At 42.4% G+C, this 27,385-nt stretch overlaps 1 protein-coding gene across 1 annotated transcript; it reads right to left on the reverse strand.

Moving 5' to 3' along the window:
* Positions 1-1,171: 1,171 nt before the first annotated feature.
* On the reverse strand, positions 1,172-23,872 carry lingo1a (leucine rich repeat and Ig domain containing 1a). Its single transcript, XM_067234492.1, has 2 exons — positions 23,827-23,872; positions 1,172-4,902 (listed from the first exon to the last, which is right to left on the reverse strand). Exon 2 carries the CDS (start codon positions 4,888-4,890, stop codon positions 3,043-3,045), a length of 1,848 nt encoding a protein of 615 aa, XP_067090593.1. The 5' UTR covers positions 4,891-4,902; positions 23,827-23,872; the 3' UTR covers positions 1,172-3,042.
* Positions 23,873-27,385: the final 3,513 nt, after the last annotated feature.

Genomic DNA, 27,385 nt, shown 5'->3' on the forward strand with positions numbered 1-27,385 from the left:
TTGAAATACAATGTCGAAGGGTTTGAACATGGATATTGAATTTCTTTTCAGTAGGAGGATCATGAACTGCAATGCTGAGTCTTTGCTAGTTGAATAGGCCACAGAGTACATTCAACAGACCTTCAAAGCACACAGTATGAGATTTGAAAGCTGGCTTTGTGTAAGCAAATGTCAAACATTGCAAGATGCAAGGTGAGCAAACAATGTAAAGGTTAGAAAGGTAACATGAAGTATTTGTGTTCAGTGCACATAAGTACCCCATCCCCATATATCTTTTGAACACAATAGATAACAACATTAACTATTGTGCAGCATCTGCTAGTTCAGTTAAGATTAGGAATGATGACGACTACAGTACTAGATGGAGGATCCGTAGGTATGTCTGCATGTTGTTGCTCAGCTGAGGAGAACAGATTGTTGCGTGATGATGTCAGAATCCCTATGCATGTTCATCCTGACCTACAAATCAAGTGCATCTCCAATGCATGAGGAATGAAAACAATGGATTCACCATTACTCCGACAAGCCATGGGACTTCAGGAATAGCTTTGCTCGCCTTCTATTCTGCCTGTCTATTTTCAAGTGAGAAGATAAATGAGTACACTTTGATACTGCTTGAGGGAAGAAACCATGTCCCAGTGGGTTCTTTGGCAGCCAAGGCAGCAAAGATATAAAACACCACTGAAATCCAGATTCAACGTGGAGTTCCGGTTTGTTTTACATAGCTAAAACGAGTCTTATCACTGGTAATTTCAAGTAACCTTAAATGGAATTTTGCTACAAGATACTACAAAATGAAATCCTGATTTCCTGTTATAAAGCTGTCAGTCCGTACTGTGAGCCTGGTCTCAGTCTAAATATATTACTGCTTGGGAAGACCTCTGAGTCATTGTTTGAATTAGAAGGTAACCAGTGTCCGGACCATAATCCTAACCCTATGGCAACAGTTCTTAACACATGAGGATGCTCTAAGCCTAACTGTATCCTGAACTCTAATTATATCCCAAACTCTAACCCCTCGTAACAATATAGTACGCAAAAGGCTGCGATCAACATCATTATAGTTATTTTCTTTCATTCAAAGTGTTACTGAATGTGTTTTGATTTAATCAAGATGGGACTATCAGGTGTTTAAAAAACTCCATAGATTGTTTAATACAACATACCATATGTTCAACAATATAACATCAATAAAATGTTAATAAAAAAAAAATCTGCATATTACTTTTATTGCACAGAACAATTTGAATGTAGTTTTTAAATATATTTTATAACTTTTTTTTTTAATAAAAGGTTGGCTTGGACTACATGTACAACATAGTCCTGGGTCAAAATAAAAAAAGAAACAACATATCCCCAATAATTGACAGGACCAGAAAAGAAGGCTAAGTACAGTAGCCACAATGAACACAGAGCATTCAGCCACAGAGAACCATGAGCCCGAGCCAACGGCTTTTCTATAAAACGGATTACGTCAAAGCTGCTTCAGATGGCTCCATGGGTGAAACCATCTGCGTTCCTCCACCATCTGCATATTCCATCCATACATCCAACCCATTACCGTTTTGGTCGTCCATCATAATGTTATCCTTGCACACACCCGCAAAGCCCATCTGTACACAGACTTGCAAAGGTAAAGGCGTACAGTACTGTTCTCTTCTTCTAGAAGCTGAATGAACATTTTGTATCTTTTATGCTCAAACTCTTCACATAATGTTTGGAAAAGAATCCTTCTCTGGAACATTTTTGCAAGGGAAGAGAAAAAGAATATCTGCAGTTGCAATAAAAGATCAAATCTCACTAATGTTAGATTAAAAATAAACATTTGACAGGTTGTTGAGCACATTATCCAAACAAAGTAGAGCTACTTTCATCTTCCATAATCATGTTACTCACAAACATAAAACCCTTATATAAGACCATTTGGTATGCAGTGTAAAAGGTGGAAGGTAAACAGATACTGAGTATACATGCACATTCATGGGATGAGAAGCACTCTCAGTCGTTCTCATGTGCAGAATAGAACCCATCGTGTTACCTTAAAATGTCTTATGACTCATCTTCTGAACAGAAAGAGGAATAAGTGTACTGTACTGTATTGGTTTACTGAACTATGGAAGATAGTCCTCACAAAGCTCTTTCCGCCATAAATGATTTATTTATAGACGGACCAGTACTTGGATGTAAACATTTTTGACATAAAACACTCTTTCATCCCCATTCATTTTAAACTTAATTTGGATCAATTGACAAAATAATGGTTTACTGTCCAGTTTTCTTTCTATCTGTTAATGCTTTCACAGTTATGTTGCTGAGATCATGAAAAAGCAGGAATGCATGTTACAAAATTCATACTTGAATGACACAATGTACAGTACAGGTAAAATTATGGCGTTTTGACCAGAAAATACAACAGCTATTACAGAACCAAAAGCTTTGGTAGAGCAGGTTAATGTCAGGATACTCTTACGTACACACTATGACACTATGTTACTGAAATGACATTCTATCAACACCCACCGTCATGGATGCCCTTCATCATGTACTTAGAAGTACATTGTTATTTAAATGTGCTCATCAACCCATACAAATCTACTTTTTACTCTTTGATAAAACAACAATTCCATTAACCTTGATAGCAAGAAATTAACAAAAAATGACAAGCAAAAATATTTAAAAAACCAAAAACATGGGTCTGCCTTTTGCATTCTGCCTTTAGTTACGAACATACAAGTGTTTCTCGTAGTTTTTTAATTTTTTTTATATGATTTTTTTCCCAATATAAATCCACAGGAATATGAACCGTTTACAACAAAATTTTCTGAAGTCCTCAGAGAATGTGCCAATGATCTGGAGCATCTGCTGAGTTCTCATTGTACTCATGGGCGCATCACAAAAGCAAAGGACCCTCCCTCTCAAGTGCTTCAGTCCAGAAAGAAATTACTGTATGATTCCCAGGTTCCACAGGTTTGTAAGGGAGAAGTTGACAGATTTGCCTTTTTTTTTGTCCCAACATCACAATCGTCCACCACATAGCCCCCTCTAAATCATTTTCATATTAAACTTGCGGGGAGCATCTGCTCCATTGTTGCTCATGCCGGCATCTGACTTGCGTGGCACATACTCAATCTCTATGTTGTGCTTAGTGTTCCCCTTACCCCGGCTCCACAGGAACAGCAGCACCAGACAGAACAGGACGACACCCAAGAAAGATATGAATCCCATGGTTGTGGCAATGATTAAGGTCTTAATGTCAAAGGGGAAAGGGGCGTTGGCTCGTGTCCCATTGACACCGTTTTCGTTGGGCTGGTTGGAGATGAAGGCGAATGTCTTGTTGGGCTGGTGTGGCCAGTCAGGTGAGTAGCTGTGAACGTGGAGGTGAGCCAGGGATGTATCATTGCCTCCTGCGTTGCTTGCTATACACACATATGTACCATTGTCCTGGATTTGGGCGTAGCGCACCTCAAGGTTACCGTCAGAAAACACCGTGAGCCTTCCGATTGTTTTGGTTGTGATTAACTGCTTCTGCGGGGAAAGCCACATGATCACTGGAGCAGGATCTCCATCTGCCTGGCAGCCAAACTGAACGGTGGTTCCCTCATCTACAAATTTCTGTTGAGCTTTGCGATCCCTAATCCTGGACTTGCGACATGTGAAGTAGTTGGGCTGCAGAACATCTGGGAAGTCCTTGAACTCTTTCCCCTGGACAAACTCAGGGGAGGAACAGGTGGGTTGCTGACGGTTAAAGTTGAGTCTCCAGCGTCTGCGGAACACCCAGAGCAAGCGGCAGTCGCAGGCCAAGGGGTTGTCATACAGTGCCAGGGTCTCCAGGTTGCCGACCGAATGGAATGCAGACTCTTCCAACGTGCTCAGAGTGTTTCCCGACACATTTAGGATCTTCAGGTAGTTAAGGCCCCTGAAGGAGTAGGGCTCAATCATTGCCAGCCTGCCTCCAACCAGATGAAACTCCTGGAGCCTCAGAAGGTCATGGAGCTTATTCCCCTCAATTGTGTGGATAGGGTTATAGGACAGATTGAGAAAGCGCAAGTAGACCAAGTGCCGCAGAGCCACATAAGGAATCGAGGTCAAGTTGCCACTGGCAATGGTCAGGGAGGTCAGGTTCAATCCATTGAGGCAATTGGAAGTCATGGTATCCAAGTAGGGCCAATTGACTATCTCCAATACTTTGAGCCGGTAGAGCCTTTTGAAGGAGTAATCCCTGATGACGTTAATGTTGAGGTGGCGGAGCCTCAGGTTGATCAAGCTGTGGAGGTGGGTGAAGGCCTCTGTGGGCACGGATGTCAGATTACACTTCTCCAGCGTCAGGTTCTCCAGGCCACTGAGGCCGTGAAAGGCCCTATGGGAGATGAACACCAAGTCGTTATCACCCACTTCCAGGGATCGGAGGTTGTACAGGTCTTGGAACATGTAATCCAGCAGGATGACGATCTTGTTCTCGCTGATGTCCAGCTGGGTGAGGTTGCTAAGGCCCGTGAACACACCCAGCTGGATGAGCTTGAGCTTGTTACTGCGCAGCCCCAATGTTCGCAGGCCGTACAGGTTATTGAAGGCTCCGGGCTCAATGGCCGAAATGGTGTTCTCATTGAGCTCCAACTCTTCCAGGTTTGGGTAATTGGTAAACTCATCTGGGCCGATGGTCTTGATGCGGTTCTTGCTAAGGTCCAGCAGCCTTGTTTCTATGGGTATCCCTTCAGGGACAGTCATGAGTTTCCTACGGTGGCACATGACAGAGCGCTCCTGGGCATTGCACTCGCAGCGAGAGGGGCAGCCTGTGGTGGATCCAGACAGTACCGTGCCTAGCATGAGAATCAATATGGGCTGCCAGCACGCCACCAAGTAGCTGTGCCCACTCGCTTCCCCGACCACCATCCTATCGGTTACCTGGGGAAAACAGAAGAGAAGGATAAGGGTCATTGAAAGACAGGAGACCTGACGGGCTCTGAACATACTACATGCCTCAATCCAAGAACAAAACACTCTAAGGGATGCTAGTCCATGTTGATTTCACAGAGAGCACAAAATTTCTAAAATCGACAATCTTGTAAATGGTACCAACTGTGCATTTCCTACATATAATTTCCACATCCATGGGTTTACGCTTTTGAAATATGAATTAGGATTACACACGACTGCATTACGTGCCATTTCCTCAAGTTCCAGAGGATACACAATGATGTAAGGTGTAGGATATCCATTTACCAGAGGACCATGATACTATTCTCCATGGTGCTGACTTTTGTCAAATAGAAACATCTCAATAATTGCAAGTACTCTTGTGTAACATGAGAGGTAACCTTCATGTGACACAATTTAAATTGAATCAGGAGTATAAGATCTGTTATTAATGCCACAAAGGACTGTGGAATGTTTTTTTTTTTTTAAATAAGGCCAGCATAATAGAGACCTGACACATTTGAATGCTACTACGTTCAGTCATCTGTGTGAGCTGCTTCCGAGATATTTCAAAAGGAAGAGGCTTTGTGAAAAGATGGGCTGGGGAGAGATGCATGGATCCATTGCAAGGTTACAGCAGCAGTTTATTACACATATTTATGATTTAGGGAAATGCTGGGCTTGGACAGAGCAGAAAGTGTAGAATATGAATCCTGTTCACTAACATGTCTGTCCCTTAAAGTCTGTAAGTGTGGTGTGTGTGTGTGTGTGGTTCACACTTCCAATTCGATCCTAGGGGATGTGCCAAGACACGTGCAGAGGATCAATCAGGTGATGTCAGATGACTAACACTAAATTATGGCACCTTTAAAATGGGACCAGGTGCTGGAGGAATTAACCACATTTTTCAGAGGGTAATCAAATTCATACTGAGCTCATCTGTGGTGTGAAGAGTTTACATGACATCGTTTTCCTCCTTTCCTCCCTTCTTCCCCTACTTTAGAGTTGAGGGAGGTTGGGGGTAATTGGCACAATCAGAGATGGATGATGGCAAACGTGATGAATGTGCCATGTCTAATATTCAGCTTTTCACCCATTATAGCCCATCCAGCACAAGTGCTGGAGGTAACAAGAAAGCTAGGTACTGGTCTTAAACGTGCAAAAACAAACAGTATTTAATTTTCCTTCCTATAAGACTTGGCACCCAGCCTCCCTCCGTTTAAAATGAAATTAGGAATTGATTTTAACATTATACCATTTTTACGTTGTATGCTGCATAATACAGGGGTAGAGTGATTCCTGCTTTATTTATTGAAAACCCAGCACATCGGTTTGTACAAAATGAATGCCTCGATTTGTGAACAGCTTTTCATCAAACTTAAGTTGTCTCTACCTTAAAGAAAATGTAGAACATTAAACTTCTACATAAATGTGGTATGTATATTTGTTCAATACCAATAATAATAATAATAATAATCTATCTATTCATAATCTGTAACATTAGCCGAGTCATCTTTCACACACTGTACTGTTCTTAAGATGTGTTTGGTTAAGCTTGCCTAAAGCATCGCCAATATTTGACCCTGGTCTGATAATGATAGCCATTAGTCCTATAAATTAACCCACACATTGATTGTCACACATCAAACTTTCATGAACATCCAAGACCTTGGAATTTAATATACATGATTAAATGTGTATGAGACCTGTCATAGGCTACCTGGTGCACATCAAGTCCACCTGGGGAATCCCTGTAACCTCTCGGGAAACCCTGTCAAATAGTGACTGCGGTTGTCAACTTATAGAGTTCCCTCAGTGCTAAGTAGTTTAACCTCCCCTCATTAATCTGTCTCTCAAGTTAACCTTCTATCCAGACCTTCCACACTGCTTGATGGAATGTTTTCGAAGATGGATAATGTCCATGTTTGAGCTTCAGCAGTTTTAATTGGTCAAATTGCATGTGACATAATGTGACTGGAACGAGTAATAACATTGATATTGTTATGGTAGACAGTTAATTTTATTAGAACGCATAACTACAGATGTAGCTATCGCTGATAACTTGTGGATTGTTTCTCTTTCCATAGAGACACAGGCAGATGTCCCCAAGGTCAAATATCATCATCAAATCAATGAGGAGCAACACAAAACAAAATACGTTGAGTTGAAATAACAGCTTTTGAATCCAACCATCACATTGTCATGTTCATGTGACTTGTTTGATCAAAAGTAAGGTTGAGCTCATCTGAAAATGCACACAATTAGACCCATGTACAGGTCCCTGTGCTGTTGGAGAGGGCTACAGTTTACTGTGTTAATACACAGTATGTATAATCACAGTATACCGTGTTAATACACAGTATGTATAATCAGATTGTTAAGATTCACTAATACCTACATTGCTCAACCTGCCACTCAGCTGGTGAGGCATTCTAAGGAGTGCTCATCGCAGAGCCTTCATCAGCAGCTGGTGCAACCCACGAGCTGAGCCAGATGGAGCTGCCAGACTGGGTCCTCACTCCATCTCTCTACCACTGCAGCATGTCTATGGCGGATATTGTAACAGTCTCTATGTCCAACTGCATTATCACTGATACCAAACCCCAATCAAGGGAGCACATCACAACCTAAGCCCTTGATGGTAAAGCTCCCAGGACAGTTTTTGTGGCACAGTATTAACATGATAATGAGTACTGGCAGTCCTTCACTTCGCTACTGGGGTCAAAATAAGGCTTTTGACATAATACCCTGGATGATTATTTCACTGTGCGTGTGACACATCTAATTATTAGCCATGGGTCATTTGAAAGAGATAACACTTGGTCAGTTAAAATGATTATAGGTCGCCATCTTCTCATAAAGGTACAGGAACAGGCTTAGGGGTGTTTTCAACAACAGATAAGCAGTCAAATGAGACATGTATATCACATCAACTGCTGCACACTTTTAAGTGGTATATTTGTCCTCTTGTAGGCAGACAGCATGAATTCAGTATTTGACTCCAGTCAGCTCGCTTGTGGGTTTCAGCAGCAGAAGTGAAGAATCTTCTCAAAGAAAATGAATGTGTCAGAAAAAAACAGCAAGCACTCATTAAGTGAGGAGCCCTTGGACCAGCACCAATAATGATCAGATCAATGGCTGCATGTAGAAATCAATGACAGACAACTGTGAAGCAGATTGAATTATGGGAAGAAGACCAGTTGCACAGGGTGTGCAAATTGTGTTGCAATTGTTTTTACAGCTATACTTACTACACTGATGAACTGAGCTGAATTGTCCCAAAACAATTATACAAGTTCACAACAAGAACATTTCTTAGAACACAAATGGGGAGGAAGGTGGAGGGGCAGATGCTTGTCTTATAGCAAGTACAGCGATAGCTAGTCCCTTGTACCTGTCACAATTCATCACAGCCAATCCTAGCTGAATACTCAGGTTAAATACCGGTAAGCTCCAGGAAAATCCGTCTGAGGTAGCTGATGGATCTATGCTGCAAAGTGTTGAAAAGCTCTAAGCCAACGCCTGGGCATCCTGCTTACTCAGCTCCCCAGCTTAATCCTGAGGAGGTGCCCCACTATGTTGATCAGCACTTCATTTGCATGACTTTGATAGCATATCCCACAACCGTTTGCATTATATACATACAGTATGTACTAAGTAGGACTGACAAATTCATTTGTGGAGAATGCCCAGAAATGAATTTCCATAGCAATGGTTTAGCTAGGCCTAAGAATATTAAACTACAGTTTATAGAAATTTGTGCAAAGAAATTACCTTTCCAAAAATAATGACAAACATTTTACTGACCAGGTGGTATTGTACACACCAAATTCTGATAATGGTACTACAGCTGGAATGAAATACATACTGTATACAATTAATTAAGTTAATTTATAGAGAACGCTGAAATAAAATGGAAAGCTGTTACTGTTTTACATATCCTCCAGTAAGTCTTTGATTTCCCTCAAATGTTTGACATGTGAATGGCAAAGGGAAGGTGACCTGCTTGTCATTAGGGAGTAAATCACATGGGGGGGGGGGGGGGGTCACTGAGGCTAGCTCATGATATAGTGTAGCTAGATCATCATATGGCGTAGCTTAAACGTGAGTCGACGCTGCAGGGGCAAGCTGAAGCCATAATCCAGAAAAAGATGCTGGTTGATGAAACAAGGTGTTGGATTCCAGCTGTTATTTTATTAAAGTAGTGTTGAGGGTTGTCTACAACTCGGTCCTGATCTTCACCTCACAGAGTCCAGTCTGCACTGATGCAGCCTAGATCGTCACCTTACAGAGTCCAGTCTGCACTGATGCAGCCTAGATCTTCACCTCACAGAGTCCAGTCTGCACTGATGCAGCCTAGATCTTCACCTCACAGAGTCCAGTCTGCACTGATGCAGCCTAGATCTTCACCTCACAGAGTCCAGTCTGCACTGATGCAGCCTAGATCTTCACCTCACAGAGTCCAGTCTGCACTGATGCAGCCTAGATCTTCACCTCACAGAGTCCAGTCTGCACTGATGCAGCCTAGATCTTCACCTCACAGTCGACTGCACAGTCTCAACAAGCACTTACTGTGTTTTAATACTCGTGTGCATATGGCTTGGGGAAATACAGTATGCAAGTCTCATTACAGTATGATAAAAGCTTTTTCTGAGCGGAATGAAACTGCTTAGTGAGAGTAATGCTGAACACACTATCACACTGCAGTTTAGTCCAGATGTGCACTTGTGTAAGCACTCAGAGTAGATATGAACCTGAAATGGTACATGGTGTTACACTAAGTCACGTGACAGTGGCACTGGGAAGGATAGTGATGCTCAAACAGAATGCTAGTCTTATGTAACAGTGGCTTCATATTCTTATGAAAAGTTAAATTTTATCATGAGGCACACATTAATTTAACAGTAAAAAGTCCATGGTCAGAAAGCTACTGTGTGTCAGTGGTTTGAGTGAAGGAACAGTCTGTCCTGACCCACCTGAAGTATCCATGTCTCCACTACCAGGCGCATTAATACTACAACACTATAAAAACACTACAGTAATACCACAGTGAAAATACAGTGCAAAAATAACATTGCCTAAGTATGTCTCAACTATAACCTCTCGATTACAGTAGCTGATTAATGTATGGCGAACAAATGTTTGTAAAGTCGGCTACAAATAATATTACAGAATAATACTGTCAGAGTTACTGTTGTCAACCTGTTGGCAAGGGAGTAGACAAAATGGATGCTCAGTGATATCTGTGTGAGGAATCATGCAAAATCTCTAAGCCACAGTGAAAATATTCTTTCCAGGTGGTCCCAACCTAGGGTCCAAGCCAAATAGCCCTCATGTCCACTCTTGAATGCAGTGATATCCCTGGTCTCCCAAACCATAGGAGAGTAACAATACGCCTATAAAGGATGAGCAAATGCGTACACTAATGACGCCGCTTGTGAAGACAGTGCAGTTAGTCATATTCTATTGCCCTCATGCCCTCAGGCTGTAATTAGGGCAGCACGTTGCTCCGTCAGCAGGGCTGGGTTTGTCTGAGGAGGTGCGGTCTTTGTGCTTCTCTCATTAGATCTGATGAGCTCATTACTCTCTCTCTCAAACTCTCTGGAATAAAAATGAATTAGACGGTGCTGCCTCCTTTTCAAAGACAGAAAAAATGTGAGTTAAAAGAGTTAATCTCCCCCTAAAAAATCGACTCTTTTGTTATAGGTCCACAGAGCTTTAAATAAACTAGTCACTAAACCGAAAATTGAGAATTCAATTGCACATCACCAATGACGTTGCTTAAAACACTAGTCACTAGTGTTTTAAGCAACGTCAAAGTTCATAATCATTAAAATAAAGTATATATTTTGATATTGCACATTTGCCATCAATGAAAATATCAACAGGCCCTAATAACAATCAAAGACGGTGGTAAGTGGCCTGAATTTGCAACAAGGGGCGGATGACCAGAACTTAATTATGGAACAATCCTGCTGAGCTTTGGAGCAGCAGTCATTTTCAAGTTTATTTTAGTGGAGAAGCGTAATGATGGCATGGCTGGAGGTCTAGCTTTCACACAGATAAACACAAAGCAGCTTTATCCCATTCCGCTCAGCGTTTGTGGGATGAGGTCATCTCTCCTCCACGGAGGATCACATTTGTTTTGTTTGGACATGCATCTGAAGGCGGACAAACTTGAAACAAAACTGTGTAATAGTCACACAAACACCCTTGTACACACACACAGTCAGAAAGATCCAGAGGCACAAATACTTTTCCAGCCTCCCCAGGAGCTAGTGACCTTCAGAGCTCCTTAGTGCCACTTGCTGCTAAACTGGCGAAAATAAAAACTGCACAGCCATGGCAGAAGAAAAAAAAGAATAATTGATTCAAAAGGTCACCTTTCCTCATATTTCACACGGACGGTGACCTTGTCAGAGAGTTTGATCCTTTAGGCAGGGCCGAGCCAGCATATACAGCCTGCTCCCACAACTTATTTAGCAGGCAGGATCCAGTGGAAGATAACAAGGCCCTGAGGTGCTCACTGGAGTTCCATTTCAAAGCTAAGGGTGCCAGGAGAGAGGCTTGGGTGTGTGGTTAGTCATTCGCTTCACGCTGGCAGTAAGCAGGCATATCATGACCTTTGTCTCAGTGGCTACTCTCAAAACAAAGTCTTGGCACAGTAAGGGCTCCTTATAAAATCACCCAAGCGAACGCAAACTAGTTATGACAACTACACTAAAGGGGATCTTGTCTTGGTCACACTTGAGCTAGTTAATTATCCAAGAACTAATATGGGCACAGTTGAGGTTGGCATTCACTACACAATGATAATCACTTACCACATATTATACAGAAGTAAAAGGGAGCCGAGAGTGAATGGAGAGCTATTGTCATTTTGCCACCACAGTCAAAAGAAACTCTTAACTCAAGCAGCCTCCTTTCTTCATTGAACAAGCATTTTTCTATTGTTGCCGCTTTAATATACAATTTTCCTTGGCAGGAGAGAAGGAAATATAATTTAGATTAGGAAGAGGATACCACAGCTCCAAAAGACGTACTTGAAATATTATTCTCATACAATATACATGAAATGCTCCACTGTTGTACTTTGAATAGGAATTTGGAATATGATTACATTGATAGAATAAAAACATGTATGCGGATGACCTTATTGCCTTGCTGGAGAAGTTAATATGGCACAAAGTAAAAAAATACAAATAAATAAAAACTACAACTGCATATAAGAACATGTCTGGTTCTAACCTCAGACTGAGCTTGGTCATTTCTCAAATTACCAGCCCCTCCTTCAAATCCATTGGTTAACTCTACAGTATTTGAGCAAAATATATTTCAAAAAAAGATTATGTACATAAACAAAGCATTTAATTATGAATATGTAAGCTTTTGTTGAATTGAGAGGAAAAACATATTTTTAAGTGAAACTCACAACAAAGGTGGACTTGGAACAAATAAAACGTACTTAATTAACAAAGTAAAATTGTCTGTAGAAAATTCATGTGGGAGGGTTGTATTGTGGACTAAGTACATTGCTGTTTTCACAAAATTTGCATAAAAAAAATCTAAGTTGGAAGCAGGCGGTTCTCTGAGGTGCCTACATTTACATTTACATTTATTCATTTAGCAGACGCTTTTATCCAAAGCGACTTCCAAGAGAGAGCTTTACAAAGTGCATAGGTCACTGATCATAACAACAAGATAGCCAAAAAACATCGCGAGTAGCCAAAACATGAAGCACACATTGTGAACAACCAAAGTAAGTGCCAAAGGGAAGAACCATAAGAGCATGTAGTTAAACAAGTCACAACCAAACAACATGAACAGCTATAAGTGCAAGTGTACCTGTGGGAAAAACCAAGCAACAGTAATAAAACAATATATCACAGCGAGAACCAAAAATTTAAATCAGTTACCACTAACCACAAGAGCAACAAGTCTCTAAGCAAGAGTCATTGTGATCCTTGAAGTCACACGCTTGCCAACAGGGCCCTATTGCATCTCAACAACTCATCTGCTTTTTATGCCACTATGTAAGATAGGGACTTTGATACTGCAGAATCACAGAACACACACACACACACACCACCGCCCCAACCCCCCCAACATGAGAAAACAAGAAAACATCCCTTCATCTTACAATGAATAATTAAGATGCAGCTTATCGTCTGCACGAGTGCAAGAAGTCCATAGCATGGTGCAGCAGGGCAATATTGACTTTTATCACGACTGGCATTTCAAGTCTTCCTCCCTCTGAACTGAGAAACGTCCCACTCGCTTAGCTGGCCTGCAGATCGTGGAGAGGCATTTAACGGTAAAATGAGCAGTAATTAGTTGAAAAAGAGGTGACCCCCGGTGCAGAACATGCCACGACGCCCCACGGCCACAGATGCTGTTGGAGGGTTGCTGCAGCCTCTGTTGCGTAACCCCAACGGAGAAGCAGTATAATAACATAGCTGTGCCACCATCTTAGTGACATTCCATAGGAATGGGATTCTATGCCATTGTCCAATAATAAGTTGTCTTTTGAAACGAGCCTTCAATCAACCCTAAATATACATGTCAAATGACAGGAAATGCAAAGGCAAAAGAGAAATTCATGCTCCTACAGTCTCTGAAAAATAACCCCATTTCCATGAAAACTTGTTGTCGAGGACAGATGTTTGTGAAGTGAACCTCACTGTGCTAGATACTGTAGGCAACTAAATCACGTTTTCCAGAGGCTTCCAAACTACTATGGTCACCTTCAAGAATTTGACAAACATTGAAAGGTTCAAGATGCAATTTCATTCCAGCACAACCCATGAATAAAAAAACAAACATCCTCTGACATTCTCCCCAAACAGTTCTTGATTTATAGTACTTTGAATGTGCAGACTTTTGGATGTTATATAAAACTGTTGAAGCAAAGACACTATTTACCCATTTAAAATTTATCTCCTCCAATGCGGAGGGATGAAAAAACAATTTCTTATAAGTGCTTCGTAAAAAATGTGGGTGTTGTAAAAAGTGTCCGTGAGCTGACGCATGCTGTGAGGAAAATTCCTTCTTGAGTTGTATCAAAACTGTGCCGGTTTCCCAAGAACGAGAGCGACGGGAGCCAAGTCAAAGAGCTCCCTGAAGCTCCCGCACAATCAGTGGAGGGGTTATGCTGCACAATAACCAGGACTCCATATTTCCCCTCCGTTTAAACAGCCTGGTATGCTAGGTGTTGTTTTAATAGCTCTCAACCCTTACCTTTTGCCTGTTGACTTAGACTGTTGTAATTTAACTCGAGTTGACTCAGGACAACAAGCTGTTTGAAATTCACACTGTGCTGCCTGCGGCATAGCCCAACCAGTGAGTCAGTGTCCACACTGCAACCAGGATGAATCACCTGATTATATATGCTAGCAAAACACGAAGCCTGTGGAGGCATGTGGAACTAATTGTAAATGAATTATGCCAGGGTGGCAGGGTTAGACCAGAGTAGCAGGGTTAGACCAGGGTTGCAGGGTTAGACCAGGGTAGCAGGGTTAGACCAGAGTAGCAGGGTTAGACCAGGGTAGCAGGGTTAGACCAGGGTAGCAGGGTTAGACCAGTGTGGCAGGGTTAGACAAGTGTGGCAGGGTTAGACCAGAGTAGCAGGGTTAGACCAGGGTTGCAGGGTTAGACCAGGGTAGCAGAGTTAGACCAGGGTAGCAGGGTTAGACCAGAGTAGCAGGGTTAGACCAGGGTAGCAGGGTTATACCAGGGTAGCAGGGTTAGACCAGGGTAGCAGGGTTAGACCAGTGTGGCAGGGTTAGACAAGTGTGGCAGGGTTAGACCAGGGTAGCAGGGTTAGACCAGGGTAGCAGGGTTAGACCAGAGTAGCAGGGTTAGACCAGGATAGCAAGGTTAGACCAGGGTAGCAAGGTTAGACCAGGGTAGCAGGGTTAGACCAGGGTAGCAGGGTTAGACCAGGGTAGCAGGGTTAGACCAGGGTAGCAGGGTTAGACCAGAGTGACTTTCACAAAGTATCTGCAGTGCCAGGGTAAAGAAACAACCGTCCACCCTTGACTACAGACAATAAAGATGACGCCTCTCAAGCTATCATCCAGCTCCAATTATATGTAAGAAGCTTACAGGGAGGAAACTGACGTTTATATATCATCAAAGATCATAGGAAAGGAAACAACAACAGTCTTTTTAAGTGATTGAATGACAGAAGCTCACAGTAATTAGAAGGCAGATTAAGTTTCTAAGCTGTCCTTAGATCCTTGAGTCCACTGCAGTTTGCTGCCTTAGTGAGATCAGGGGTCATACAGAGGGTGAATGACATCCATATCTTACTATTATTTATTAATAATGGATGGTCTTAGGGAGGACGAATCTACACTTTGACCAAGGAAAATCCATTTCACAAATTTGAAGCACATGTGGATCAATGACAAGGTGACCTCATGTGGCAATACAAAATGGCTTTGCTTTTGATACTGCAAATCCCTTGCCACCACACTTGTGAGATAAGGAAAATCATAATGTGAGGTAACCTTGCATCCCCCACACCATTGTCTATGCATAACAGGACAAATATGACCCTCACAAAAACCTTCCCATTTCAGACAAATCAGAAACGCCTAAATGTGTGCATGAGTGTCTCCATCCATTTATTGTGGAGGGAATTAATTAAATCTCAAACACTTCAGATCAACACAAATCAAACCTCCATCTGCTGTATGTGCCACTCAAGCATGAATTAATGACTATCGCTTTTGTTTCTTTGGAAAGACGTGTCTTCTCCAAGACTGTCTGTGATTAACCTAAGCACCCCCAGATTGTCACGTGTTTTGACACACACTTGGGGATGAAAGGGCTTGTCTCCTATCCAACCCAACACCAATTATATAGAATACTGCATCATTATCTGCAGGACCAGAGGCACATACAACTGGACTGAGACCCATGCCTCCTACTGTTTCTGTGAACTACTGCACAAGGCATCCTGAGGCATTTCCAGCAACAAATTACAGTAAATATTACCATTTGGTTTTCTTCATCATGTTTTGAGGCAGAAGTGAACGACCAGTTACAGCTTGACTATGAAGCAGAAGGTATGTCCCTCAAGGGCATGTCCAGGTCTGGGACCTGAATCTATTCTTCTCTAACCGGAAGCTCAAAGCAAGGTGAATGGCAGGGCAACAACCTATTTCCCTTATCTCTTTGCTCCTTATTAACAACGTGGCAGGCGACGGAGCCTTGAAATGCTAAATAGACGAATTATTTATTTTACATTTGCGTATCTCGTAAAGGCTCAGGCTGGGGGAAATTGTATTAGGGGAGAAGATTAATTCAGAGGCTTCTTTTTAGGGCATAACACCAGCTTCACCCAATTTACAGAGCCCATTACTTGTCATCTTAAGTAAAAATGTAATGCATAAAAAGAGTCGTCGGCACACCAGAGGAAAAGTCATTTCATCACCTGATATCTACTCATAATGTCTTGCTGAAGTTATTTCACTTACATACTTCCAAGAATGCGTGATTGGACCCACCTGCCTGGTAATGAGACAACGAGGTAAGAGTAGGAGACCCCTGTTCACACATTCCTATCCCCCAAACCCATTCACCAAGACTCCCTCAGGTGCCCAACTACTTTGCACTTCTGTGGCCGGGTGCCAGTCTTTAGAGTCTGACAAGGTCAAAAGCCATTTCATTTTCTCGCCCTTGATCCCCCCCAGCCGCCCCCCTCTACTCTTTCATCAATTGCACCACGGCACCCCCTCTCCCGTTAAGACTAGCCCTCGCTCACCCCTCTCCCGTTAAGACTAGCCCTCACTCTCCCTCTCCCGTTAAGACTAGCCCTCGCTCACCCCTCTCCCGTTAAGACTAGCCCTCGCTCACCCCTCTCCCGTTAAGACTAGCCCTCGCTCACCCCTCTCCCATTAAGACTAGCCCTCGCTCACCCCTCTCCCGTTAAGACTATCCCTCGCTCACCCCTCTCCCGTTAAGACTATCCCTCGCTCACCCCTCTCCCGTTAAGACTAGCCCTCGCTCACCCCTCTCACGTTAAGACTAGCCCTCGCTCACCCCTCTCACGTTAAGACTAGCCCTCGCTCACCCCTCTCCCGTTAAGACTAGCCCTCGCTCACCCCTCTCCCGTTAAGACTAGCCCTCGCTCACCCCTCTCCCGTTAAGACTAGCCCTCGCTCACCCCTCTCCCGTTAAGACTAGCCCTCGCTCACCCCTCTCCCGTTAAGACTAGCCCTCGCTCACCCCTCTCCCGTTAAGACTAGCCCTCGCTCACCCCTCTCCCGTTAAGACTAGCCCTCGCTCACCCCTCTCCCGTTAAGACTAGCCCTCGCTCAACCCTCTCCCGTTAAGATTATCCCTCGCTCACCCCTGCAGTTCAATCACAATGACATGAAACAAAAACTGGTAATATGGCTCAATTTACAGGAATAAGACAGTAATTTGAAGCAAGTATATGTATTTGCAAGTATATGCAGATAAAATAAGGTTTTAAATTCAAGGGAAATCGTAAAACGTCGACATCATTAATCACACCTTTAGAAATATTCAATTTTTGCAGAGCTTACAGTATCAGACGTGATACTTTAAAGCATTATGTACATTTTTTAATTGAAACATAATTGGTCCCTACTCATTGCATAACATTTACACTGCAGTAACCACGGGCACTTAAATGGGAGTAGCTGTAAGTGATTACATTTTTCTCTATGCTACAATAGTCTTGGTGTTCCACAGTAGAATTATGTTCTCCAAGTCCTAGAGGGCAATATAAATACAGGCATTGGACCATTTCATGACAGTCAACTTTCAAACCATGTTGTTTTAAAGAAATCATACTGTTACCCTTGAGTGCAAATGACGAAGATTGCCCTTTGCCCTAGCCAATTTTTCGTTTGAGCCCTGAACTGATTGAGTCCAAGTGAATATGGCATGTGCTGTTTCTTCCATCTTGGGTCTTTATGATTCTTAACTGCCCCTTTCACTGGACAGTAAAGTTTGGACATCTCTATTTGATGATGGATTGGTGAGTTTCAAAAAGACAGTATTACAATTCTTTAGACTGGGGTGATTCTACATTTTCATCTGACATCTTCTCATGGGTACATACCGTACAATGCTTTCTGACTGATAGATAAGCCAAAATCTTGTTTCCTTGCAGCACTTTATCACAAAGTTTTGAAGCTCTTAGCTCCCACTCCATCCCTCTGCCTGTTAAACTCCACCCTTTATTTCAGCTGCTGTGTGGACAAAATGGAAGAAAGCAAGTCTCTCCTATGAAGTCCAATGTAGACTGAATGTAAATGTAAATGACTAAATGTAGACATGAGCGCACGCTTTGGCAGCTCCCTTTCTCACAGCCTTGTCCATAAAAGACTTACAGCACAAATCGGCCGTCAGGGTATTTAAATTCATGGCTTTTAGAGCGCTAAAAGCCAGATATTCTTTTGTTCCAGAAAAAAAGGCCACATTGTAGCAAAACCACCAATGTATGGTGCTCGGTCTGTTGACTGGCGGATTAAAAGAGACTGCATTGATTCACTGAATTGGAGGACATAATAAGCTTGAAACACATTAAAATATTATAATTATCAAAGAGGACTGTAAATCATGCATCAGGGAGGACGCCATTTTTAGGCTGTGGTAGCACTGAATTGAATGGCGTAGTAGAGGACATGTTTCTAATGAATTATGATGGGATAATTGGACTGAGGTGATGCTTCTTTTTCTAAAGCAACTAAACCCAGGGTCTTCCAGGGTGGACACATGCTGCTAATGTGTCTTCTGAAAGTGTCTCATTTTATCCACTAAGTTCCAAAAGGACCGTTGTTTTTACATGGACTATTCTACAGTCATAGTTTGGAGTTCAATACACCAAAATGATAAATAAACAAATACTTGTTTCAAACTGAGTGCAAGTCTCAAAGGGTTGAGAGAACAGGCTGCCTCCCATGTTCTCGACAGTTGGAGGGGTCAACATAATAGGGGCAGGTGAGTGTGGAGAGAACATACTGGACCAATTTTCTATCTAAACACATTATTTTCCCAGCATTCATGTATTGGAGCTGGGTCACATATCTCTTATCTCCTTATAAAACTACAGTATGCCTCTCTCACACATTTACACACACACATGCACAATGGTTTGGCCAATGGTAGCTGCCTAATTCTTCCATAATTTTTAAATGCTATGAGATATAGCTCTACACGCAGGTTGATTACACTACATACATAGCAGTACTATATGTAGTATTTACTACATACATAGTACAGTGTTGCATATTCTAGGAATATGTAATGCTTATTACAATATGTGGGGTTGATAATATTGACTTTGCATTTCTGGGTCCCCCATTTGGTTGTGGATGTGTATCCACTTCAAGTCTTTTAAACATTTAAATTATTGATTCTCTTTAAGCTACATATCATGTACTGTGGGCATTTATCAATATAGTCCACAGATAAATTTAACAAATCCAATCAGAGAACCCCCTTTGTTCCGTTCTGCTTAACTCAACAACTTGTAGACAGGCAGGCTTACGAGCAGGAAACCCAATCCAGACCCACACTGAGACTGGGAAACGCCCTCGTTTACAGCCTCCTTGGGCTAGTGACATGCATGTCAATCACTGCCCCTTGCCAATGATGGGTGTTGCGGTTTAATTCCACCAGGAATCACCGTCACCAGCAGAAGCATTGATTGGCCTCCATGTGCTGAATACCTTCTCCTCTCCAAGGGTGGGGGACGGAGGGGTCTATGGAGAGGCCTTAGTAATCAGAGTCACACCTCCACCGCCCTCTGGCCCATGTCATTGTCTATCATCACCTTTTCTTTGTTAGTTTTTTCCCCAACAGCAACATCCATAGAGTATCAAGTACCAAATGCCAGGGTTTTTCTACACAGAGACGGATGTGTGAAAGTTAACACCAACACCATGTTTGACATGGATTTTGCCTCCTTTTCTTGGAAGTACAGAGGCCAAAAGACAACATATGCTGGCCTGTATGTCAAGCAATTTAGTCAAATTTAACGGGACCAAATCTGTCTCAATGCTCAATCTAGTGACAGTGGATGGAGGGGGGAGGGAGCTTATAAAGTGGTCTTCCTGCTTTTATCCAAATGGTTTAAAAATAAAAAAATAAAAAGAAACACCTTCTGAAATGAACCCTGTTGAAGGCTAAGTTTGGCAAGCATTTATATCTAGTGGCTATTGCCATTTCCTTAGGCTTCTGAATATGTAACAGTACAGCCTCTCTGAAATGTGCATTTGAACTTGTTTCCTCCAAGGACATTCCTGAACAATTCAACATGGGATATGAATGGGCTTGTGCTAACTTGCCTCAGCCATCCGTTATATCGTCATCCAATGATGACCCATGTAGACACATTACAATGCACTGACATGCTTAAACATTGTCAAGGACCTGGTCAGTGGACCATTCCAATTAGTGTCAAAAGATGTCACAGGTCTTATTAGTTTGATAGCGCACACAATAGGCAGAGCTGCACTGAAGATGACATTCAATTGTGGGAGTCAGGTGGCTGAGCGGTGAGGGAGTCGGGATAGTAATCCGAAGGTTGCCAGTTCGATTCCCGGTCATGCCAACTGATGTTGTGTCCTTGGGCAAGGCACTTCACCCTACTTGCCTCGGGGGAATGTCCCTGTACTTACTGTAAGTCGCTCTGGATAAGAGCGTCTGCTAAATGACTAAATGTAAATGTAAATTGTAACTGCACCATTTCTAAATTTGGCCGAACAAACTTGGATATTATCATGTTTGATATTCCCTTTAAATCGGTTAAATTTTTTATGTTCTATACTGTAAGGCTGAGGGTGATGGGGAATTTTATTTTACAAATCTTAGAATTAAAAAGGTCCACTTTGTTAATGCCACATGATACAGAACTGTAAAATCATCAGACTTGATTGGTTGGACTGTACCATAGACAGGTTATCAATGGCAAAGCCAATGGAGAGAAATATGAGCTATTCAACACTTCCATATATCTGATGGAGTGTTCATTTGAAGCTTAGTGACCAAGCTGTTCTGTGTATCAATACAACTATAACTGCTTTGCTTCCAGAGACGCACTGTAAAAAGCACACTGTAACCTTCTGAAAGCAGAAAAGCACAGGCACAATAAGATATAGCTTTAACAATGTGTCCCACGAAATAACAAAAAATCTTAGAACAACAAATATACCATTGTTTGGTTATGCCCAGTGAGTTCTAGATGTCATTGAATTATATATATTATATTTCTTGGGTAGGGGAATAACACATTTCAGTTTTAACCCTGAGAGAAGGAGGAATAAACAACTGTTCCCAGGGTTAGGTGTTTGAAGACAGAACCCTGCACATCAAGCAGGAGAATTTCACAGCAAGCAGGATATCTAACTCTGCTGGAACTCACCAGCAAGATAAAAGAAAAAAAATCTTAAGCATGTCCCTTCACCTTGTCCAACAGCCATTGAAGAAATGCATTATAATCACTTGGAGGCTGGCCTACAAGTTTATGATGAGGTTTAAAAGAGACAAGCTTTTAAGAACAGACAGACAGATCCCACAGCAAGCAACAGAGCTGACAGCACCACACCCATGCCAGGGATGTTTCTCAAGTCAGAACATTAAAGCAGTATTTGGCGAACTGGTTAAGTAAACAATATAATTGCGCTCCCCGATGTGATCCGCACTGTTGCGCTACATCATCGTGGCTTTAGAGAATGCTGGCTGTGCATGAGGGAGCTCATAAACACCTTGTCAACGCAGAAGGTGTCAGCTTTACACCCAGGGTGAGTGTCTCCAGGAGACATGACAACACGTGTGAACAAGTCACAGGCCAATAGTAGACATCACTTACTAGCGCTATTGGTCATTCAGTGTGGTCAGGTTGGTTGTGTTGCGTGTCTCTCAGTTACTCAACAATCAATGGAGTCGTGTGCTTACAGATCCAACTAGTGGCACAGATCCCAAGAACATTTCGTCATGGAATGCTCTCTAGACATATCCATGTCTGGGTTAAAATAATCCAGTATAATCTTCATGCTTTGGTTTCATTGGTGTACATAAAGATCAAGAATACAATGTACGATAGGGTTAAAGTCACAAACAAGTTAAGAATTTAAACTGTATTGAAATATATTATGGAAATATAATGTCAAAGTTGTTTTTCTAAGGTTTGAGGGCTGTCTTCGTCTATGACAGTAGGCATAACTAAGGAAATGCATACTATTGGAGAGTGTATGGATGTTTCCAAGCACCACACTACAATCAGAAAGGGATTTATGCAGTACATGTTCTTACAGAACGTCAACAGGGGGATTATTATAGGTGGGGCCGGTGGGGATTGTGCTGTCCAGTCTTCAGCAGGACAGAGAGGTGAGTCCCAGGGACGGCTAAAGCCATGTCAAGGTCACAGGCACCTCATGTGTTTAATGATGGCAGGGTGAGTGGGTAACACTTAGCCGTCTATCAGCTGTTACAAGCCAACAGCCATCATTGATTTACTATCCAGACAGTCTAAGAAAAAAAAACTACAGCCAGCACACTAAGGTATCAAAATAAGACGAGCAAACAATTATTATTATTTTTGTATTTCTTTTTAAGGGAACAAGTTACACAATGTGCCACACCCTTTCAGATATTGAGTTTCAGATTTGAGAATTCTATCATGCTCACATTTGATAGGGAGGTACAGCTATCAGACCATCCATCTGAAACTACACCCCCCCACCCTGCTTTCCTGTTCCCTCAGTCCCTTTTGTCCAGTTGTTCTGAAGCAAATACATGAAACCCAGCAGTTGGTGCCCATCTGAAGGACACAGCATCACACATCCTTATGAGGCCGCAGCTGGCTGAGTTTACAGTGCAACTAGATTGGAGATCAAAACATCCAATACAAAAACAAGAAATTAAAAAGCTATATACTGTATCTCGTACAATATGTATGAAAAGAGTATGACATTGATAAAAAAAACTCAATATAAACAGACACACATTTTATCTATATATTGCTTGAGAGAGAGAGAGAGCGAGAGAGAGCGAGAGAGAGACACTACAGGGAATCAGGGATGGGAACTACAGTGAAACAGTGGGTGTTCAAGTTATTAAGGCCAGACAAAGTCAAATTAAACATCTTAGTATATCACACTACAGTAAATGGCAAATGTATACAGCTCCATATCCTTATGTTTCACAATATTAATCAAATATGATTTAAGGTTTAGCTCTGGATTTGATTTGGAAGTGTGACTGGGCTGCTTTCCATGTATTTAGCACAGGTACAAACATATTTGATAAAAAATATATATACATAGATACTGTATATGCGCATAAACATACAAAGAGAAATAGAGAGAGACGGAGGGGGGGGGGGGGGGGAGGGAGAGAAAGACCGAGATCGTACTCTATAACGTTGGAAAGGTGGAAAGATCTGAAATATTACATTTTAGATTCTGATGGGTTAGTTTGATAAGCCCACCCGCATTAGGACACTGTAAGACAATACTCATCGATCGGTATATTACCTGAAGAGGACGTGCCTACCCTTTATACTGTAAATGCATCCTGGTGCCTTTGCCGTCTGTTCCAATACCGTTCGCGCATATCCCCAAAAATGCGGTAGGATACCGAGTCATGTTGAAACTCTGATTATGGTTCACAACACGGTAGACATATCACATGTTGCTAAAACATAACATAACCTACTAGTATACATACACTAAAGCATTTTGAAGCAGCTATGATCTTTATAGTTGAAAACCTGAATCCCGTCTTAAACTGCCGCGCTCCGTGTCCAAACCAAACCTAGCACCAAAATGAACCAGTCGTTTTCTAAGTTTCCTTTCAAGAACTGACCATATCAATGCCACTGCAACACTAACAGCAAGCAAGCCTCAGGGCATTTTTCTACCGACTCACCTGCTACTGTTACTGCTTCCAAACATCCTTACGCATATCTCCCAATGGCAACTCCCAGCACTGAAGAATCTAATTGAGACCCACTACCTCAAGTCCATTGCTTTGAAAGCAACGTTCAAAACAGATACGTGTCTTGGAGATTCCAACAGTGTAAATGAATAAATAAAAAGTGATAGTCCGATAGAATTGGTCAGTTTTCAATGTCGACTGATGTGCCGGTTCTTCTACGCCCAGCTCCCCCTCAGTAAGAAGCGTCCAATGCGCCTTTATGTCGTCGGATAAATAAGAAAAGCAAGGTTGCGATAGTCGAAAACAACTCCCACGCATTTGTTCCAAAGCACACCGTTCCCTCTCCTAGCTGTCTGCAGCAGACTTAGACGATGATCGTGTGACTGCCGTCTCTGGAAGAAATTCGCTTGCTTGTAGTCGAGGGAGGGACATATCCTGTGGACGGGGTGTACCCTGCTCCAGCCACGGTGTAGGAATATCCAGAGTGCACGCACGTGTGCGTGTCTGCGTGCGTATGTGTGTTTGATCATCAAATTTGACGCATATTAATTTACACGTGATTTATTCATATCACGTTTTGTTTACCAGCGCATTCGGTTTTCTGATATATTAACCTACTACTTCACAGAGATGCATAACAGAATAAACGTATAAATAAACATTTAAAATAAGAAAAACAATTCCTTATCTAAAAATAAATTGGTCAATCAGCCATGACAGCACAATGGACATTCATAAACTTTCAATAAATATGGATAAATTCTTAATTTAGACCTTTTTGTCTATAACTAGGTCTTTACCTGTTTTCTGCATGTGAGATGGGCATGTGTTATGTGTGTGAGAGAGAGAGACACAGAGAGAGACACAGAGAGAGAGGACACGGCAAGACAGAACAGTGTGATAAAGAAAATAGACGAGAGAGAACCAGGCAGAGAAATAAAGAGAGAGATCTTGCAGTAGTACCACTGACGACGACCTGGTGGCGCTATGAGCTTCAGATACCTCACTCAGACTTGAACTGACACAGGTATTTATAGCTCAAACAATCTTGGGTAAACCAATACTAGGGGTTTGTGTTTCACTTTAAAACATTTAGGATATCCTCTTATCTTAATGACCAGACACTCACACCTCCTACATCATTTTTTCCATCCCACAAGTTTTTGGAAATGGAAATATAAAGGCTTCACATGTTTAGTACATTGTAATATCAGGGTTTTGCATTCACACACATTTTTCTTGCTGTTTCTTGCTATAGGTGCCACAACAGGTACAAAGCCTCCTGTTTAATCAGATGGACTGGGCCTGCCTTCCTTGTATGAGTATTACTACAACCTAAAGACCAATAGCCAGTTGACCAAGGGAACACACTTACCATGTCAAACACTTACAGGAAAGCAATAGCCAACTTCTGCACAAAATAAACAGATTTGATTATAAGATAAGTGAGTATTCAAAGGATGTTTCAGTTCAACACTTTCTGTTTTGGCATCTGCTCTCATGTTGCGATCAGCTACCATCTAGCCTCAGAGCTGCACATTTAAATAGTAGATGGAACTACCATACATAGGGCCATCAACAATTCATACATCTTTCATCCAGTTATAGTATGACAAAAACACTTCTGTACGTGACCGGAATTTCCAGAGAGAAGATGGTATATGGTTTCTGTGGTCAGAGAGACTTGGTTAGCCTAAACAAAGGAATCAACACATAAAGCAATAAATATGTTTTTGTATTCTGGTTGCAACACTTATAAAGTATAATATTAAGATAATATATAGATAAGAATATTCTAATGTTGTGCACCCATGAAAGCCCATCTACTGTACTGTACCATACCATACGCTTTGCAAGACTTATAGATATGCAGTACTTGTATGCCATTGCTACACATGAACAGTTTTATAACCTTGCTTAGGCCTCTGTGTCAGTGGAGTATGTTAAAAGACTTCTCTCCCTCAAAGCATCCTCTAGACAGATTGCGTGGAGTCTTTAGAACAACTTTAGCCATTGATGCATCCCCACAACATGTGAATGTCCTCAGCATCAGTTTATGCATGGGCACCAGACACTTGCTTGGAGGCCAAAGGGGTTCATTCATTCCACAGAGCAAAAATACCTCAGCTTTCGAATGCACTACACTGACTACAATGTATGTGTAGTCAAGGCAACAGCTCTGCTGTTAACTCGGACAACTAAAATAACCATATGGTGACAGGAGCGTGAGCGATAAAGTCAAGGCAAGGCAACTGTTCATGTGTAGCAATGGCATACAAGTACTGCATATCTATAAGTCTTGCAAAGCGTATGGTATGGTACAGTACAGTAGATGGGCTTTCATGGGTGCACAACATTAGAATATTCTTATCTATATATTATCTTAATATTATACTTTAAAAGTGTTGCAACCAGAATACAACAACATATTTATTGCTTTATGTGTTGATTCCTTTGTTTAGGCTAACCAAGTCTCTCTGACCACAGAAACCATATACCATCTTCTCTCTGGAAATTCCGGTCACGTACAGAACTGTTTTTGTCATACTATAACTGGATGAAAGATGTATGAATTGTTGATGGCCATATGTATGGTAGTTCCATCTACTATTTAAATGTGCAGCTCTGAGGCTAGATGGTGTGCTGTATCTAACCAACTGTCTAACTTTCTCTCTCAGAACAACCTGCTTGACCCCAACCAATCGGGCTTCAAGACTGGCCACTCCACAGAGACTGCCCTCCTTTCAGTCACCACTGCCCTCCAGTCTGCCAGAGCGGCTTCCAGGTCATCCGTCATCATTCTGCTGGACCTTTCTGCAGCGTTTGATACGGTTAACCACCAGATCCTGCTCGCCAGACTTTCTGAGATGGGCATCATTGGCACTGCACTCCAGTGGATCTCATCCTACCTGTCGGGAAGATCCTACCAGGTTTCCTGGGGAGGCAAACTGTCAGGACCTCGCCAGCTCTCCACTGTTGTCCCACAGGGCTCCTTCCTTGGACCCCTCCTCTTCTCTCTGTACACCACCTCACTTGGACCAATCATCACCTCCCATGGCTTCTCCTACCACTGCTACGCTGACGACACGCAGCTGTACCTGTCGTTCCCCCCGACCGATCCGGGGATCTCAGCTAGGATTGAGGCCTGCCTCACAGACATCTCCGCCTGGATGACCGAGCACCACCTCCAGCGGAACCTCGCCAAAACAGAACTTCTCGTCATCCCGGCTAAACCCTCCATCTCCCACGATCTCTCAATCACTCTGGGTTCTGCGACGGTGACCCCTTCATCCTCTGCCAGGAACCTTGGGGTTACCATGGACGACGAGCTCTCCCTCACGGCCCACATTGCTGCGGTCTCCCGGTCGTGTAGATTCACCCTCTACAACATCCGGAAGATCAGGACCTACGGTCTTCTTCAGACAACCGCCTGGTGGTCCCACCGCTCAAGACCGCCCGGTCCCAACACAAGCTCTTCTCCTGTCTGGCCCCCCAGTGGTGGAATCAACTCCCCACCTCCATCAGAGACACTGACTGTCTCTCCACCTTC

Source organism: Osmerus mordax, chromosome 4 (genome assembly GCF_038355195.1).
Source record: "Osmerus mordax isolate fOsmMor3 chromosome 4, fOsmMor3.pri, whole genome shotgun sequence".
In the NCBI taxonomy this organism is placed as follows: domain Eukaryota; kingdom Metazoa; phylum Chordata; class Actinopteri; order Osmeriformes; family Osmeridae; genus Osmerus; species Osmerus mordax.